This window comes from Saccopteryx leptura, chromosome 1, assembly GCF_036850995.1.
Source record: "Saccopteryx leptura isolate mSacLep1 chromosome 1, mSacLep1_pri_phased_curated, whole genome shotgun sequence".
NCBI classification, from domain to species: Eukaryota; Metazoa; Chordata; class Mammalia; order Chiroptera; family Emballonuridae; genus Saccopteryx; species Saccopteryx leptura.
The window spans coordinates 5,070,803-5,088,118 of NC_089503.1; the positions used below are offsets into that span (position 1 = coordinate 5,070,803).

Sequence of the window (17,316 nt, forward strand, 5' to 3'; positions counted from 1 at the left end):
CAGAGCCCCCCACCCCCAGTCCTACTGCTGACACCTCCTCCAGGCAGCCTTCCCCACACCCTGAGGATCAATGCCCCTTTCCCTGGGCATGTCTCTAGGGCACTCTGACCCTCTGTCATAGTCTCGAGGCCCATCGGCCCGAATGTGGGCATTGTTTACATTCCATCCATTGTCTCTACTAACCCCGAGCTGTGGGGGGCAGAGACCATCTCATCCACCCATCCACTCTGCAGAGCCTGTACAGGTGCTAATAGGACAGGGGGCCCCCACCGGGACTGCAGGCCCGAGGCCCCGCCCCCTGGGAGGCCCCGCCCCCACCCCTCCCCGCTGGCCACCGCACCACACTGCTGGGGGTCCCTCAGAAGGAACAGCCAGCGCAGAAAGGAAGCATGCTACTTCATGACTTCACTCCTGTTATTTTTAGATCCAGTGACTCATCTCCTGCACGGGGCTCTGGGCTCAGGGCGCCCGGGGAAGCCAGCTGCCTGCTCTCAGGCCGAGCAGGAAGGAGCAGAGAGGGGCGGGGGCCGTGGCTGCTCCGCCACGCCCTGGGGCCCACACCTGGCCCGCAGGGGAGGCAGTGGCCCCTCACCCACCTGCCCTCCTAGCGTATCTGCTGTCAGGATGTCAGGCACACACCCGTCGGGGCGGCTGGGTAGAGGGTGGCATCACATCCCACCTGGGGGGACTGAGGATGGGACCAGAGAGCTCTCCCCCCCACACACCACCACACACACACACACACACAGACTGACTGTGGGGGAACTGTCCGGGGCCCCTACACCAGCCTGTCCTCCCCCAGTGGGCCGAGTTGGGGGGCGGGTGGAAGAATGAGCCACATCCAAGGGTCTTATGTTGAGATTAGTGCACAGAACGGGGGACCACGCTGCCCTTTGCCCTGCCCCCCCACTCCAGGTGCCCCGACTCCCCCTCACCCCCACTCCTAAACACACAAGGAGACAACCCACCGCCCTCCAAGGCCCCTCCCCTGACCCTCCGCCCACGGAGCCTGGCTTGCGGCCCTTCCTCAGTGTGGACCACTCACTTGTTTCTTTATTTGTTAAAAAAAAATAACGAAAAAACATGCTCATTGTAGATACAGAAAACCCACGAAAACAGATGGGCCGAGAGAGGAGTAGGAGGAACTTGCAGGCAGCGGAGGGCTGTCCGGGTTCGCTCGGAAGCGCTCGGATAGCAGCGGACGAGGCACCAGAAACCGGTACCATGGGCTGCATTTAGGGGGGACGGGAGGTGGCCGGGAGTGGGGGGAGGCAGACTCACTTTGCATGGGATGCTCTTCTGTGGTTTTCAAGGAAGAAGGGGAAGAGAAAGAAGGTGCGGAAGTCAGGAACATGCCCCCCTAAAACCACACTCCTGTCGGACCCCAGTTGGAAATTCGGGGGTCCCCACGTTCATGCTCGGGCTCACTCAGTGCGAGAGGCACTCTGAACGCACCGACAGACGGCGCACGCGCAGCTGCGGTGGGCTGCAGCGGAAGGACACCGGTTGGAAGCAGCTACACCAGCGCGGTCCCGGGTGACGTCGGCTCCTCCCAGCAACACGCACGGAGAATCGCCACCAGCGAGGCCCCCTCCCCAGGCCCTGGCGTCCAGAGTTTCCGTCGGGCTGCTCCAATCCCTGGGCACGGCTGTCAATCTCCAGCACCCCCAGAGGCAGAGCAGACAGCGCGTGGCTCACAGCCGCCATCACAAGTCGTACTGTCAGACTGGTGTGCTCCAAGGCCCCAGGTACACAAGGACACGTTTATCAGGCAGGACCCTCCAAGGGCCTGAAGATCCCCTCCCAGAGCCAAGGGCATGTAACAACGTGGCAAAGGTGCCAGTTTCTCCCGCAGGTCACCGGGCACCAAGGTAGGAAGTGAGAGAGACACGTGGTGGGGTTTGTCCTTGGGGATTAGGCTTGACCGTCCTCTGCCCACCCCACCCCCGGCCACTTTCCTTCCAGACGGGCAGCCTCACATGACCTCCACCACCAGGTCCCACACGGCCAGGTCCTCCCCCCTGAAGTCACCCTCCCCCCGGGGATCTGCTCTGGGAGAAACCAAGGCAGCACTTCCTCTTATCCCTCCAGGAAGCAGGGGGTGGCGCTTGGTGGCACAGCTGGCTGTGATATGGTCACATCTGTCCTGTGCCCCCCCACCCCACTCCTCTGGGTCACCCCCACCTCCTCGTGCAAACATACCCATACAGAACTAGAAGCACAGAGAGTCTTAAAGCAAAACCTAACCCCAGGATGACAGCTCTTGGTGGCAGACAAGCGGTGGTGGCCCCTCTGTCCCCCAGTGTGGGATATGGGACATGACCCCAGGACAGCCCTGGTCAGTCTGGGTGGAGCACGGTCCATTCCTGCCCCGTGGATGGGACGCCAGGGTCCTTTGCCTGCTGCCCCACTACCTCACTCCCATCCACCACCCTCAGACATAGAACAGGACACCTCTGGGACAGGCCTTCCTGGAGGAGGAGGCCCTTCATGCTGGGTTTTCAGAGGCCGCTGGCCAGCAGAGGCCCTAGTCCTCCTTGGGTTTGCGGGGCTGCCGCCGGGCCAGCCTATAATCGATGTAGGTCCCGAGGCAGGACCACAGAATGAAGCGCGTTAGCAGGATGATGACCAGCAGGACCACGAGGGGGTCAGGGCCCGTGCTTCCCCCAAACCAGGAGGCCATGCCCGGGGTGGGCGGCCCACAGGGCAGCAGCGACGTGATGTGGCCGGGACCACGGCTGGGCCCTGGGTACCAGGCCAGGCTCCACCAAGTGCCCACTGGGTGGCCAGGGGCCCTGGGCTCGGAGCTCAGGACGGCTGGGTGTCCCCAAGGCCCTCGCCCACTCTCGGAGACGCCCTGTCCTCGCCGCAGCCCCTGAGCAGGCCAGACCCCGTCCAGTCCAGGGCCTCCCTGGCATGTGAGAGGACAGACCGGGGACAGCGAGCGGCCTCCTTGGTCAAGAGGCCCGTGCACCATTCATCCAGAATGAACCGCTCCCTGGGCCGACAATGGCCGCATTGTGGGGCGGCCCAGGCGGACGGCTGCCGGGCCTCCCCTCGCCCGCTCCCCCTGCTCGCCGGCGCTGACGTAATCTGCAAACGTCTCCGGCGGCAGCTGCTGGGCGAAGCTGGCCACCTTCTCCGGCTCTTTCAGCCGCCCACGCCCGCTCTTCCGGCCCCGCGAGACAATCGGGCCCTTTCTCTCCCCAATTAGCTATCACTCGGGAGGCCGGCGCTGTCCAGCGGCCCGTCTCTGCGGCAGCAGCAGACCCGGGGTGGGGAGGGGGGCCGGGGCTCCGCGGGAGCAGGGGCCGCAGTGGTGACCGAGGAGAGAGCTGTGCAGAGAAACGGGAAGAGGAGAGAGGGAGATGGTGAGGACAGGCCCCTCGAGCCCAGAGGGACCCCTCACATGGCTTAATGAGGGCAGGGGCCGCCCACTCCCTCCCTGACAGTGAGGGGTCAGTGCAGTCTGCAACGAGACAGCCCAGAAAGGGGCCCCCAGCACCTCCTCCCTGCCCAGCCAGGCCAGCGGACCGGGACGAGGCCCCCTGCCGAGACTGGACAGGACAGTCCTGCGGGGTCCCCTTGCGTCCCTCACAGTGACCCGTGTCCCCAAACCAGGTCCCACTGCAGACGTGCCGAGCGACGTTGGGCAATCTGCTGACCCGCTCGGGACCATGGGCTCCTTATGGGAAAGTGAGGCGTCTGCTTGAAGGGGGGGGGGGTGTTCACGCCAGGACCAGCACCTGGGTGCAGACCCTCTGGCCTCCTTCCTCTCCGCCCCCCACCGGGGAAAGTGTCTAAGAAGTGTCTGCCCACCCTCCTCTGCCTGCACACACACACACAGGCACACACGTGCGCACAGTTTCCATGCACACACATGTGCATGAGCACACAGGCCCGCACACGCACCAGGGTGCACCCCCGCCACACACTCAGCCCCCTGCCAAGGGCAGCTCGGACCTTTCCGAGCCCAGTTTTCTGCGGGTGAAGGGGCCTAGGCCCCGCCTCCATCTCCTGCCCTATGGTCCCTGAACAAAGGGGCCCCAGTGGGTGCTCAGGGGGCCACCTCAGAGGAGCGGAGGTCTCCGGACGCCCCGTCCTCGGAGTCCAACTGCTTTCTCAGTCGAGAAGTGATCCAGCCCGCAGGTACCCAAGCCGGAGACAGAGCTCAGAAGGCCTCCAGGGCTGCGGGCCACCTGAAGCCAGTTCCTGGACTCTCCTTTACCTACAAAATGACAAGGGGCTCCCACCCAGCCTTTCCGGAAGGTTCTAGGGAGTAAATGCATAAGGCCTTGAGAGCGGGGACACCTTAAGATGGGCAATGGAGCCAGACGACGTACCAGCTTGTGTGTTCCCTCACGTGAACCCCAGTGAACCGCAGACCCACGCCGAGCTCCTCACTGCTCCCCCTCCAGCCTAGACCCCAGTGGCTCAGCCCTCACCGCTGTCACAGGCCACCTGGAAGGCGTGGCGGGCCCTGCTCTGCTCTCTGGGTGGCAACGCCTTTTCCCGTCGACACAGAAAGGGCGCCCTCCTACCCGCAGACCGTGGACCTGGCCAGGTGACCCGGCGTGTGTGCTGAAGGACTCTCAGGCGGCATCCTGCCCTGGGTTTTTTCGCCACGTACCGAGGTCTGAAGCTCGCCTCAAACAGACGTGAGAATTTAGATGGTCTGATCCCGACGTGGAGTCGGTAGCCCCAGAGCGCTTTTACGAGGCCGTGGCTACCGACAGGGGCTTCCAGAATGTGGCGGAAACGCCTCAGCAGGGTCACCAGTCACCTTCCTGGAAACAGTCACCTGCCTGCAGAGGGAAGGTCCCCGGGGAAAGCGGCCGGGAGCCCGGGGAGGAAGAAGAGGCTGATCCCCAGACAGGCAGCGCACTCACCCGAGAGGTCAGTCCGCAGCGGGCATCCGGGGCAGCCCGAGGCCCCGGGCACACAGGGCAGAGCAGGGCAGAGCCCACTGTCAACCTCCCACCCTGCCGCTCCGGCCCGGCTGTGGGGACAAGGTGGCCTTGTATAAATCTGTTTGCCGAGCTCACCGAGTCAACAATGCCCTGTCACGTGATACCCACGCAAGGTAATTCTCAGGGTCACAGAGGCCTCCCCCCTTCCTGCTCACACGTCCCCAGGTCCCGGGAGTCAGCGAGGCCAAGGTCCTCAAGCCCTTCAGGAAAGGAAACACCCTGCCCAGGACAAGGTCATGGCTGCTCCCAGGGCCACCTTCTTCCAAGAAAGATCTACCTGGTGCCGGGACCCTGGCTGGCGAGGGGCCATCCCCCACGGGAAGAGACAATTAGGTGGTGGTCAAAGCACAGCCCACGGCCGGCCCTCTGCAGCATGGCTCGCTCGGCACTCACCGTCCCCGTGGAGTGGACGCCAGGGGCTCCTCGTCCACAGGAAGGAAATGCCCCAAGGCACCCCACAACTAGCAGTGATGTTGAGTTTGGGGCACAATCAGGGCTCCAACCCCACACCTGGGACCCTTTCACCCGTCTCTGGCCTCAGTGTCCCCTCGTTCCCGACAGAACTCTTCCTGTGGGGGGGGCGGCGTTCTCAGTGGGGGGAGCGACCCCAGCACATAGAGCCAGCGCCCAGGCATTTTATACTTTCCAGGTGGCTCTTTGTCAAAGACTGACCGCACTGGCAGGTGATGAGAGCTCTCGACCGGGTCAGGACAAACCCAAAGGCCCCCAGAACTCCTGTCAAGATCCCTCCTGCCGTCTACGGCCATACCACCCTGAACGCGCCCGATCTCGTCTGATCTCGGAAGCTAAGCAGGGTCGGGCTTGGTTAGTACTTGGATGGAAGATCCCTCCTGCCCGCCACCCCTCCCTCCCACTTCTCCTGGGCGCACCACCTCTTAACGAGCCCGCGAGAATGCAACCGTCACAAAGATGACCAGGGTGACAAGCATCCCCGTCAACATGGGTGGGAACTGGCTACAACTCACAGAGCTGAGTGGGCGGAGGCTCCTGCCCTGGGTCACTAAGAACAGATTGGGGACTCGGGTTCAACTCGGCAGTGCCAAGGGCTTGGGAGGTCTTCCTGCACCCCAGTGTCCCACCGAGGGAGCCGTGACCTGCATGTCCTCCCTGAATGTCCCTGAGCAACACGCTCAGTAGATGAGCCCTTTCCCCGGGTGAGGTCCACAGAGGGCCAGAGACAGAGGCCCAGCCCGGTCGTCACACAGGACCAGCTCTCGCTGTGGTGATAGCATCAAGAACAAACCCCACGGGGCTTAACCTATGGAAGCCTGGTTGCCATCAAAGTGTCCCTGCTGCGCTCTAGGCCTCAGATTCCTCATCTGTGAAAGGGGACGAGGCCCCTCTCCCATCTCTGCTCACAAGGCGGAGCGTGAGGGCTCTTCGCAGGGGGAAGAATCTCTGCTCCAATGCCCCAAGGACCCGGTAGGTTCGCCGACCGGAGGGCAGGACTGGTGAACAAAGTTGAGCCCTCTCGTGCCAGTCCGTCATATCACCCTGGCTTTTGGTTGGTTGGTTGGGGTTTGCTTTCATCCCTGTACAAACGTCGTCTGAGATCTTGAGTGTATTTCTGGAGTGTGAGGTCTCACCAAATCCCCCAGGGCCGTCGCAGCGCCCGGCCCCCAGAAGGCACCCCGGAGGAGGAAGGTGTGACACGGCCCGCTGTGTGCGAGCAGAGGCCGCGTGAAGGAAGCACGTGTTTTCCTTAGGCCGGGTCTGTAAAACCACCAGCCGCAACTGTGCTGGGACCCAGGTGCTCAGAAGTGTCCGAGCCTTACTGAAAATCGTTACTATGGTTTTTTGTTTTCTGGGGGTTTTGCACCGGCAGAACACACTGCTGTTACAAAAAAAAACACAAAGCGATCATCGTGTGCGTTCGCGAGATGACCGTCAGCGGCTACTTCTGCCGAGATGGGTGCAGGTTGCCGGAGACCGTGAGCCCCGTGGAGACCCCTGTATGCTTATAGGCACTGGCTTTGCGCTCCTGGGAGGCTCTGTGGCCGGGTTGCCTCTCCTCTGAGAATATTGCACCCAAAAACCCAGTTTCCACTGAAACGCTCTTACACACCAACAGCCTTGCCGATCTTGTACGTCTTTCCGGAACGTGAACACTCATTTCTTTTCTTCCCGCGGCACAAAAGCGGAATACAGTCTCAACAGCGCACGGAGGAACGCGGACAGCTTCGCCAGGGAGGCAGAACCCTGAGAGGCCGGGTCCCCTCCCTCCCGAGGGTTGCCCCCCCATGTGAGTCGCCCCCACCCCCAGCATAAAGCCGGATGGGAGAACGCACTTGAGAAATCCGCCGCCGCCGTCCTGCAGCCCTTGAAAGCTGGTATGTAACTTTGCGCGGAGTGATCAAACAGCTAGTCAAGGACGCTGTCAGGAGCAGAATGAAATTCCAAATAAATTAGCCATGTCCGAGAAGCCAATACAACACCGGATTAAGGCTCACAAAGGAAACGCAATTTATTCAGCCTACCTTGTCAGAATTCTTAATAACCTCGCCTGTGTTCTCACCTCGGGGCGGAGGGTGAGTCCCAGATGGGAGGGGACAGAGCAGACCCCCGCCCCCACCGCCACCCCCTCCCCCTATGCCGTGCTTGGGACGCCCGGGGCTACTACCAACCCGAGCGAGCCAGCCAGCGTGCACGGTGCGTGCCTGCGGCCTAGGTGAGCGTTTGGATAAAAACTGTCTTCGGAGCGAACGCTTCAGCCGAGACTGTGCATGCGTGTGTGCGTGTGTGTGCAGAGGAGGGCAAGCTGAGCCCCGGAAACATCTGCGGCTTCCTCCCGCCTGAATGGGGGGGGGGGGGGCTCAGACATTAGAATACGGAGGTGGAGGGGGGCTGAAAAGAGGAATAGCAACCATTTGAACTTAGCTGTCTGGGGCCGTGGGAGGAGAGGCGGCCTGCCCGAGGGCCCCTGCCAGTGAGGTGCATCCCGGCAGGGGGTGTCTGCAGGGTCATCGTTCCTTGCAAGGGAACAAGGAGGTGGAAAAAGTCACCTTCGCCCTTTGCAAATACAACTGTCCTCTGATACAACCCATGAACACATCCAACAGCCTTAAGAACAATTACCTTTATTTAATCAATGAACCCAGGCGGCTGAGAGCCGGCCGACAAATGCCCTTTGAAGGAATTCATAGGCAGAGAGAGGCTTGCGTGGCTGCAGGAGGCACCTGGAAGGCTCCGTGGGGATGTATCTGCGTTTCCTAACAGACCTCAGTGCAAGTCCCTTTCCCCGTTTCTTTTCCACAGAGAGGGAGGGGAGAGCGGGAGGGGGGCCGGGTTTGCTTTCCAAGCACCCCCCCACCCCCCTCACCCCCCCCCCCCACCACCACCCAGGCATTTGCAAGAGAGAAAACCAGCAGGAATTTGAGATGCGCTAGGAGGAAGTGATCTGGTGGGTAGTCTGGGAAGGAATGTCAAGATGCTTGAGAAATTCACAAAATAAAGATTTTCCCAGAAAAAAACAAAAAGACAGAGAGAGAGAGAGAAAGAGATGACCTAATGGTATCAACATTTTTTTAAAATATATAAAAGAACTGTACTGAGCAGAGAGAGGGGGGGAAAAGCTTCAGCCGTTTCCCACGCATGACCTGGCCGGGATTCTCTCCACTTCTGAGTTAGAAAGAAAGGGAAATGATGGGAACAGGGAAGAAGGCGTGTGGGGGACAGGGACACAACACCTGTGAGGCCGGCCGTGATTGTGCAGAATGGTTTTTTGGGAGGTGAGTCTGAGCATCGCTCAGATCAGACCCTGTGCGGGCGGGTGACAGGTGTGAGGGCTTGGTGACACTTGTGGGCTCCTGAAGTTGGAGCGAGCCCCAGGGGAGTGCCCCCCCATTGCCACCAAATGCACACCACGGAGTATCGCCTGTCACCTCAGAACCCCGAAGGGCCTTGTGGCCACATGCCTCCCAGAGTGGCCATTGTCACCGCTCAGGTTAGCTCGGGCGTGTCTCCTGGTCACGGGCTGGCTCAGGCTGGTTACGGGCCGGCTCAGGCTGGTCACGGGCTAGCTCAGGCTGGTCACGGGCCGGCTCAGGCTGGTTACTGGCCGGCTCAGGCTGGTTACTGGCCGGCTCAGGCTGGTCACGGGCCGGCTCAGGCCTGTCCCTTGGCTGTGGGCTAGCTCGAGACTATCATCAGGCCTGGCTAGCTCGTGGGGGATGACCTGGACCCTTGTCAGCAAGCATAGCAGCCAGGTCTCGCCTCTCACTCTGAGGCCACACAGCCTTAAAGCTCAGTGTCCCTCTGCCCAGCTGCCTCCACCCTCCTCTTTCTCCCAGCTCATGGGCTGCCTCTGCTCAGGGCTGCTCCCAGTAGAGCAAGGGGCCCAGCACGTGACCGTAGACCGTCCAGAAGGACAGGACAGAGTCGGGCAAAGGCCATGATCTGAAGGGACCAGGGCTGAGGATCTTGCAGAACCGATGAAAGACGTCAGCCCTCAGAAACAGGCATCCCCAAGCATCCCGTGTAGGATGCAGGAGAAGCAACCCACACCTGGAGACAGCCCGAGTGAAAGAAGGCGTTCTCAATGGCGCCTCGGACTTTGTTCTGATCCGACAGGTGCAGAGGACGGGCTCGGAGAAACCGCCTTGGAAGAAGAGTCTATACTTACAGCTCCCAGGAAAGAATGGACAAGCAGAGCGAGCCCGTTGCGCCCCACGGGGCCCCCTGGGGAAGCACCAGGGCAAGGGGCTGGTCGGGAGGCAGGAAGAGCCAGGGGAAAGCATGGACGAGGGCCTCGATGACTGTAGTGGCCGGAAATGAAGTGGAGATGTCCCCTCTCAGACAAGAAGTGAAACACACTTCCTGTCCAATGGGTGGTGGGGGGGTGGGGGGATTAGAGGGTTTGTAATGTGATTTTCACACACCCGTGAAGACACAAGGATGGCACGGATGCAGCTAACTTTGGCCCTCCATTGGGCCCATGGTTTCAAGATGCCAAGTCATCGATTACAGAGCATGGAAAAGGGCCGTTCCAGCAGAGAACACCCCAGAAGCAGCCGGGGAGGCTAGGGAAAGCCAAGGAAGCTGGCCGAGTCCCACGGCTGACTTCTCCCCCGCCTGCCCCGGGGAGGCGGACTTCGGTAGAACCCCACCTCCAGGGCGCTGGAGAGTAAAAAGGACAACAACTTCGGCTTGTCTGTTCAACCAAAAATGTTTAAATTAAAAAAGCTCAGGGCCCTGGCCGTTTGGCTCAGTGGTAGAGCGTCGGCCTGGCATGCAGAAGTCCCGGGTTCGATTCCCGGCCAGGGCACACAGGAGAAGCGCCCATCTGCTTCTCCACCCCTCCCCCTCTCCTTCCTCTCTGCCTCTCTCTTCCCCTCCCGCAGCCAAGGCTCCATTGGAGCAAAGATGGCCCGGGCGCTGGGGATGGCTCCTTGGCTTCTGCCCCAGGCGCTAGAGTGGCTCTGGTCGCAACAGAGCGACGCCCTAGATGGGCAGAGCATCGCCCCCTGGTGGGCAGAGCATGGCCCCCTGGTGGGCGTGCCGGGTGGATCCCGGTCGGGCGCATGCAGGAGTCTGTCTGACTGTCTCTCCCCGTTTCCAGCTTCAGAAAAATACCAAAAAAAAAGCTCAGGCCGGAGTTTTCTATGGCGGGCGGTGGGGGGGGGGGGATCTATCTACGAGTGCACGTGCTCCGTTAAAGGGGGCCCATGTCTTGAACTTTACGAGAAACACCCCTGTTTGTTTTCCAGACTGGTGGCACCAGGTTCCCCCTCCAACAGCAGCGTTTGGCTGTCCCTGTGCCTCCCATCCTCACCGTCACGGGCTCTGCCCTGTTCTGCCCGTCCGTCTGTCCATCCGGTGGGCGCCAGGCGGTGTCTCCCTGTCGCCTCCGTCTGCATTTCTGTATCTCCCTGTCCTACGCGCAGAGACGTGCGGGTTTCCTCTCCTTGTGAAGTTACAGAGGGGTCTGTTGCCTACGGGGCCGTTTCTTTTCTTCTTGGTGATTTTTTTTTAGGAAATCTTCCCTGCACTGCGTCTCTTATTCTCTGCTTTCTGACGCTTTGACACCTGGGCTCTTGCTGACCCGTGGGGACGGCCCCCTCCCAGGGTGAGCCGGTTCCTATAGAGAGAGTAAGGACCTGGCCCGCCAGCCCGCCTTTCAAATACAAACCGACCACCCAGAGCAGGAGCCCGACCACCTCCCCCGTCGGATGCTCTTCCCAGTGACGGCCGCCACCTGTGCCCCCATCACCCAGCGAGGGTGCCAGGCAGCCAGGACAGCCCCTACGCCCAGAGATCACTGAAACGACCCACACTAGCTGACCCTCAGCCTGCTTGCCCCGCCTCCCAGGGTCCTTCCCACGGACACCACAATCAAGATGCTTGCCCACGCCCTCCCCCCCCCCCGCACCGAAACCACCTCCTCACTGAGTCCAGTGCTTCCCCCATGTGGCCCCCTCTCCGGGGGACATGCGAGTAATAAACTACCTTTACAGCGGCCGTCGTCTCCGGAGCTGTTGGTCTTGCCGCACCTTAATAATAATAAGAAAAACCTACATTCACGCCTTCCCCGATTCTCTGTCGGTTCTCCGCAGGGCGGCGTCTCCTCTCAGTTCTGCGGTCTACCTTGCTGCGCCGTTTACCGCGCCTTCGGACGAGCCTAAATTCCGAAGGTGATGCTGCTGTCCGATGTATCCGCCGTCCTGACAGCCCTCAGGGGCGAGCAGCCAGGCAAGAAACGTAAGTCAAAGGCGCCCAGACTGGAGGAGGCACAATGCTGTCCTTATTCCCCGGTGTCAGGGGCAGACGGGGGGTCATATGACAAGTCACACACGCGCCTCAGCCTTCTCTCTCAGGAACGACATGCCCGCCACTGCTCACACATCCATGGCCAGAGCAAGTCATGTGTCTGTGCCCAACGCCAATGTGGGACGGCCACCCCCACTATTAGGTTACGTCATACAAGACTCCGTCATCACAGAGAGAGGAGTGAGGGTCTCCCGCTGGCTTGGCACAAGTGAACTGCCGTATTGTGAGAGGAGGCGGCCGCCGGATGGGATCTGAGGACGGGTTTCTAGGAATGAGGACCAGAGCAGCCCTCAGCAGCTGACAGCCAGCAGGCAAAGGACCTCAGGGTCGCAGATGCCAACAACCGAATTCTGCCGACACCCATGTGAGCTGGAAGGGGGTTCCTCTCCAGAGCCCCCAGCAGGGACCATGTCCCTGGTCTCTAGTGAGAACCTGAGCAGAGAACGCAGTCGAGCCCCCCCGGAGCTTCTGCCCTGAGGACCTTGAGGCTGATAACCAGGGGTTGCTCTCAGCCATCCGCAGTGGTGGTCATCCGTTAGGAGGCACAGACAACCGGTGAAGCCCTTGGTGGAGGCGTGCAATCCCCCCATGTGCCTGAAATACTTAGAGCCCTAGATATTCAGTGGAGAACACCGGTGACTGCCACAGACCCCTACCTCACACTTTGTACAAGAATCCACTCCTGGTGGTATAACAATAAACGTGAAAGGGGAAACTCTACAACTTTCAGAGGACAATATAGGAAAATATTCTGGGGCCCTGGAGTGGTGGACAGAGCATCTGTTTGGTGTAGGAACGTCCGGGTTTGATTCCCGGGCAGGGCTCACATGAGAAGTGACCATCTGCTTCTCTTCCCCTCCTTCTGCCCCTTCTCTCTCTTCCTCTCCCGCAGCCAGTGGCTCATTTGGTTGAAGCGTTGACCTCAGGCACTAAGGATAGCTCATTACCTGAGCATCGGCCCCAGATGGGAGTTGACGGATGGATCCCAGTTGGGATGCATGCAGGAATCTCTCACTATCTCCCCTCCTTTCACTTAAAAAAAAAAAAAAAAAAAAAAAAAAAAAGAAAGAAAAGAAAAATATTTTTTTCTTAACACAGAAAGAACAAACTATGCAAGAAATGATTGATCAATGTATTTTCTTTTTGGACAAGTGAAAACAATGTTTGCCACTCATCGACTACCAACGAAGATAATCCCAAAGGATAAATTTTGGGCCAAAGAGAAATAATTACAGAAGGAAGATATAACATTCAAGAAAAAAAGTCATGCCTGACCAGTCGGTGGCACAGTGGATAGAGCATCGGACTGGGATGTGGAGGACCCAGGTTCGAGACCCCGAGGTCGCCAGCTTGAGCGTGGGCTCATCTGGTTTGAGCAAAGCTCACCAGCTTGGACCCAAGGTCACTGGCTTGAGCAAGGGGTCACTCGGTCTGCTGTAGCCCCACGGTCAAGGCACATATGAGAAAGCAATCAATGAACAACTAAGGTGTCGCAACGAAAAACTAATGATTGATGTTTCTCATCTCTCTCTGTTCCTGTCTGTCTGTCCATATCTATCCCTCTCTCTGACTCTCTCTCTGTCTCTGTAAAAAAAAAAAAAAATCAAAGGGCACAGGGAACAGGCTGGGTGAATATCAAAACACTGCAGAAAACAGGAAGAATCAGGTGTTATTTACGGAAATTAAAAAATAGCTACAAAATATACCCTGATCCCATGTAAGCCAGAGGAACAATGATACAAGGTCCTGTATAGTTTGGAAGGAGTATAAATTTTTTTATTTATTTATTCATTTTTAGAGAGGAGAGAGAGAGAGACAGAGAGGGAGAAGGGGGGAGGAGCTGGAAGCATCAACTCCCATATGTGCCTTGACCAGGCAAGCCCAGGGTTTTGAACTGGCGACCTCAGCATTTCCAGGTCGACGCTTTATCCACTGCGCCACCACAGGTCAGGCAAGGAGTATAAAATATTGATTTGAGTTAGACATTTCTCCGTTAACTACGTCTGGTAAAAGTCGTCAGGGTCACCACTAAAAGAACAGAAATTGGAGATGTAAGTTCCAGGAGAGCAGAAGAGGAGAGGAGAAAATGAAGAGAAAAACAACAACAACAACAAAACAACTCGAAATACAGGGCGGGGATTGATCCCAGCGTCCTGAGGTGACGCTGCAGGGACAGGAACAGCGACTGCTGGGAACTGGACCTTGAGAGGACACCCTGCTGACCCTCAGGAGGCTCAGGACTGTCTCCTCCTCCGGGGTCAGCTTTCGGGCTTGAATCTGACCTGCTGCGAGGCACCCCAGACCTCGAGGGCCCATCCTGACGTCACCCGTCCACCTCCTTGCCCACAAGGGACCCGTGACATTGCATGGGGACGGGGGGGGGGGGTGCCTGAGGGACTTGTGACATTGCATGGGGACGGGGGGGGGGTGCCTAAGGGACCTGTGACATTGCATGGGGACGGGGGGGTGCCTGAGGGACCTATGACATTGCATGGGGACGGGGGGGGTGCCTGAGGGACCTGTGACATTGCATGGGGACGGGGGGGGGGTGCCTGAGGGACCTGTGACATTGCATGGGGACGGGGGGGTGCCTGAGGGACCTATGACATTGCATGGGGACGGGGGGGGTGCCTGAGGGACCTGTGACATTGCATGGGGACGGGGGGGGTGCCTGAGGGACCTGTGACATTGCATGGGGACGGGGGGGGGTGCCTGAGGGACCTGTGACATTGCATGGGGACGGGGGGGGGGTGCCTGAGGGACCTGTGACATTGCATGGGGACGGGGGGGGTGCCTGAGGGACCTGTGACATTGCATGGGGACGGGGGGGTGCCTGCCAGCAGGAATTCTGCTTTCCCGCCTCCCTCTGGGGAGCCCCCCACCTCCTACCCGACACTCCCCGCCCAGGTAATCGCAAATGACACATCCGTCAGGCTGAGTCTGGATGAGTTGTCTAATGTTTCCGAGTAAATCGGCGCTAACGCGCTTGTCTGGGGGCGTGAGCACGGGACAGGAGGGGGTTCCCCAGCCAGGCACGTTGCATAAGGCCCAAGAAACGGCTTTTCACTGACCAGGAAACGAACCCCCTCGGTCACAATGGAAAGTCTATGTGGCCTGGGGGGCTTCCGGCTCCTAAAATGTCTTGGTTTTGCTCGTCAATATATGCACACGCCGAGACCTGTTTCGGGGCAGGAGGGGCGAGGAGGAAAAGCAAAGGCCACCAGGGATGACGATGACCCCCCACAAAGGCAGCCCGCCTCTCCCGTGCTGTTTCCTGTTGAGCAAAGACCTGGGTCCCGACGGGGCCCCGGACGGCTCTTCTCCATGGTGCGTCAGCCCCAAACACAGCAAAGCTCCCAGCCCACCCAGGGCGGGGACCGAGGCAGAGGGCTCGGGGGTCCCGGGGCTGCGGGACTCTGGGTGCCGCCGCACCTCCAGAGCCAGCAGGAAGAGCAGGAGGCATCGGCAGCCGGCCGGAGAGGGCAGGGCGGAGCAGTGGCCCGGGTTCCGGGCACCTCTTCCTGGGACATGCTGGGTGAGGACAAAAGCTTGGAGCTGCAGGTCCCAGCAGACAGGTGGCAGGGCCCGCAGGAGCACCGCCTGTCCCACCGAGACCCAGTCTGTTTGGCACCTCCCACACCGCACTGAGAATGCGGGACACCAGTCCCTCGTCCTTCCGAGGGGCCTGTCGAGAGACGCCGTGCCACAAAGCCACAGGCAGGAGGAGAGCCGCTCTCATCGAGCCACTCTGCCCATGATCACCAGGCACGTCCGATTCCTCTTCCTTCATACGATCCTCGCTCCCCAGGCTTCCGGTGGGTGGGTCTTTCCCCTCCAGTCCTCTCTGCATGCCCTGGCCACACGAATCACCCCAAAACACCATGCACACAACACACACACACAACACACACACACACACTCTCACACACTCACACACACACTCTCACACACACACACACTCACACACACACTCTCACACACACACTCACATACTCTCACACACACACACACTGTCACACACTCTCACACACACACACACACACACACACTCTCTCCAAACCCTCCGAGAAGGACCCTCGGCACCTCCCGCGTCACCAGGTCCTGTGAAAGCACCTGGCTCGCCGTCACACTCAGCCTTCCCGACCGCCCTGCAGAGCATCGATATCCCCATTTCACAGATGAGAACACTGAGGCTCAGAGAGATGAAGTAACCCCCCCCCCCAAGCCTCCACAGCTGCTCAGTGCTACCAGTTTCCCGATCGGTGAAGCCGGAGGGGAGCACAGGCCACACCTCCTCGCCTGGCCTCCGAGTCCCTCCCACCACCTGGACGTCCCACACCTCACCCCTCTTGAGGCAACTTCACTCACACACAAACCGGGCAGTTCTCCCTCCTCCCCAGGTGCGTCCCCTTTGCCAACGCCCTCCCCACCTGGAACGCCTCTCCCGCCTTGTAGCCAGTTCCTAAGACGGGACCCGCGGCGATCGTCACCTCCGGGTTCACCCCCCTTCTTGTCCCCTTCCACTCAGCACAGGACTGACCTGCGGACCCGTAGGATGGTGCGGAGATGACGGTGTGTGATTCCTGAGTCTGGGCCACTCTGGGATCACTCACGGTTGAGGGAAGCTGGCCGCCATGTCGTGAGGACACTCAAGCAGCCCTGGGGCAAGGGCCACGCAGCGCAGAACTGAGGCCTCCCGCCAACGGCGAGCACCAGTGGGCCAAACGCACAGGAGTTGCCTTGGTAACCCCAGTGGGAGCCTTCGGATGACGTAACCTTATGAACGATTGAGCCAGAACCACCCGGAGAGGCCACCCCCAAATTCCTGACCCACAGAGACTGAGTGTTCACTGCTGGTTTAAGCTGTTAACTCCTCTTCAGGAGCATTCTCTGTGCAGAAAGAGACAAACTGATCCACACCTCATCCCCAGAAGGGAGAACCAGGCAGCAGAGGAGCGAGCGGTGGCAACTGAAAAGAGGCTCGGCACTAGACGCTTACTCGAGTGGCTAAAATTTTAAACTGACAATACCAAGTGTCGCCAAATACGAGGGGCAGCCAGAGCGCTCACACACAGCTGGCGGGGCCACCAAGTTCTGCCGCCCCGTTGGAAGAGCTTGGCAGCTTCTCCTCCAGTTCGATACACATTCACCGTGCGAGCCGGCCGCCCGCTCCTGGCCTGCACCCACAAAGCATGCGCGCACACAGACCACGCCCAGGGGCTCACAGCAGATTTACTCGTGTTTGCCACAAACGAAAGCAACATGGAGGACGGGAGAGCAACTGCGGCCTTTCGATACGGGCAGCGTCCACGCCCTGTCTGTGGAACAGCCGGCGATGAGAAAGGACAGGCTACAGCCACTCACACGACATTTCGGAGAAGGCAGAGCCCCAGGGACGAAGAACGGCTCCGTGGCTTCCAGGGGTTGGGGTGGGAGGACCTTCGGGACAGTGGGACAGTTCTGTACCTTGATTGTGATGGTGGTCTCAATTGTGAACCATTAAACTGCAAAACGGGCATCTTCTCCGGCATGGAAATTATAGTTCAACCACTTCCTTAAA

The 17,316-nt window shown here is 59.7% G+C and overlaps 1 protein-coding gene across 1 annotated transcript; it reads right to left on the minus strand.

Moving 5' to 3' along the window:
- Positions 1–2,492: 2,492 nt before the first annotated feature.
- SMIM38 (small integral membrane protein 38) lies at positions 2,493–4,937 on the minus strand. Its single transcript, XM_066360348.1, has 2 exons — positions 4,890–4,937; positions 2,493–3,335 (listed from the first exon to the last, which is right to left on the minus strand). Exon 2 carries the CDS (start codon positions 2,975–2,977, stop codon positions 2,528–2,530), a length of 450 nt encoding a protein of 149 aa, XP_066216445.1. The 5' UTR covers positions 2,978–3,335; positions 4,890–4,937; the 3' UTR covers positions 2,493–2,527.
- Positions 4,938–17,316: the final 12,379 nt, after the last annotated feature.

Coding starts and splice junctions, on each gene's coding strand:
- SMIM38 (XM_066360348.1), bottom strand. CDS start 2,977: ATGGTGCACGGGCCTCTTGACCAAGGAGGCCGCTCGCTGTCCCCGGTC.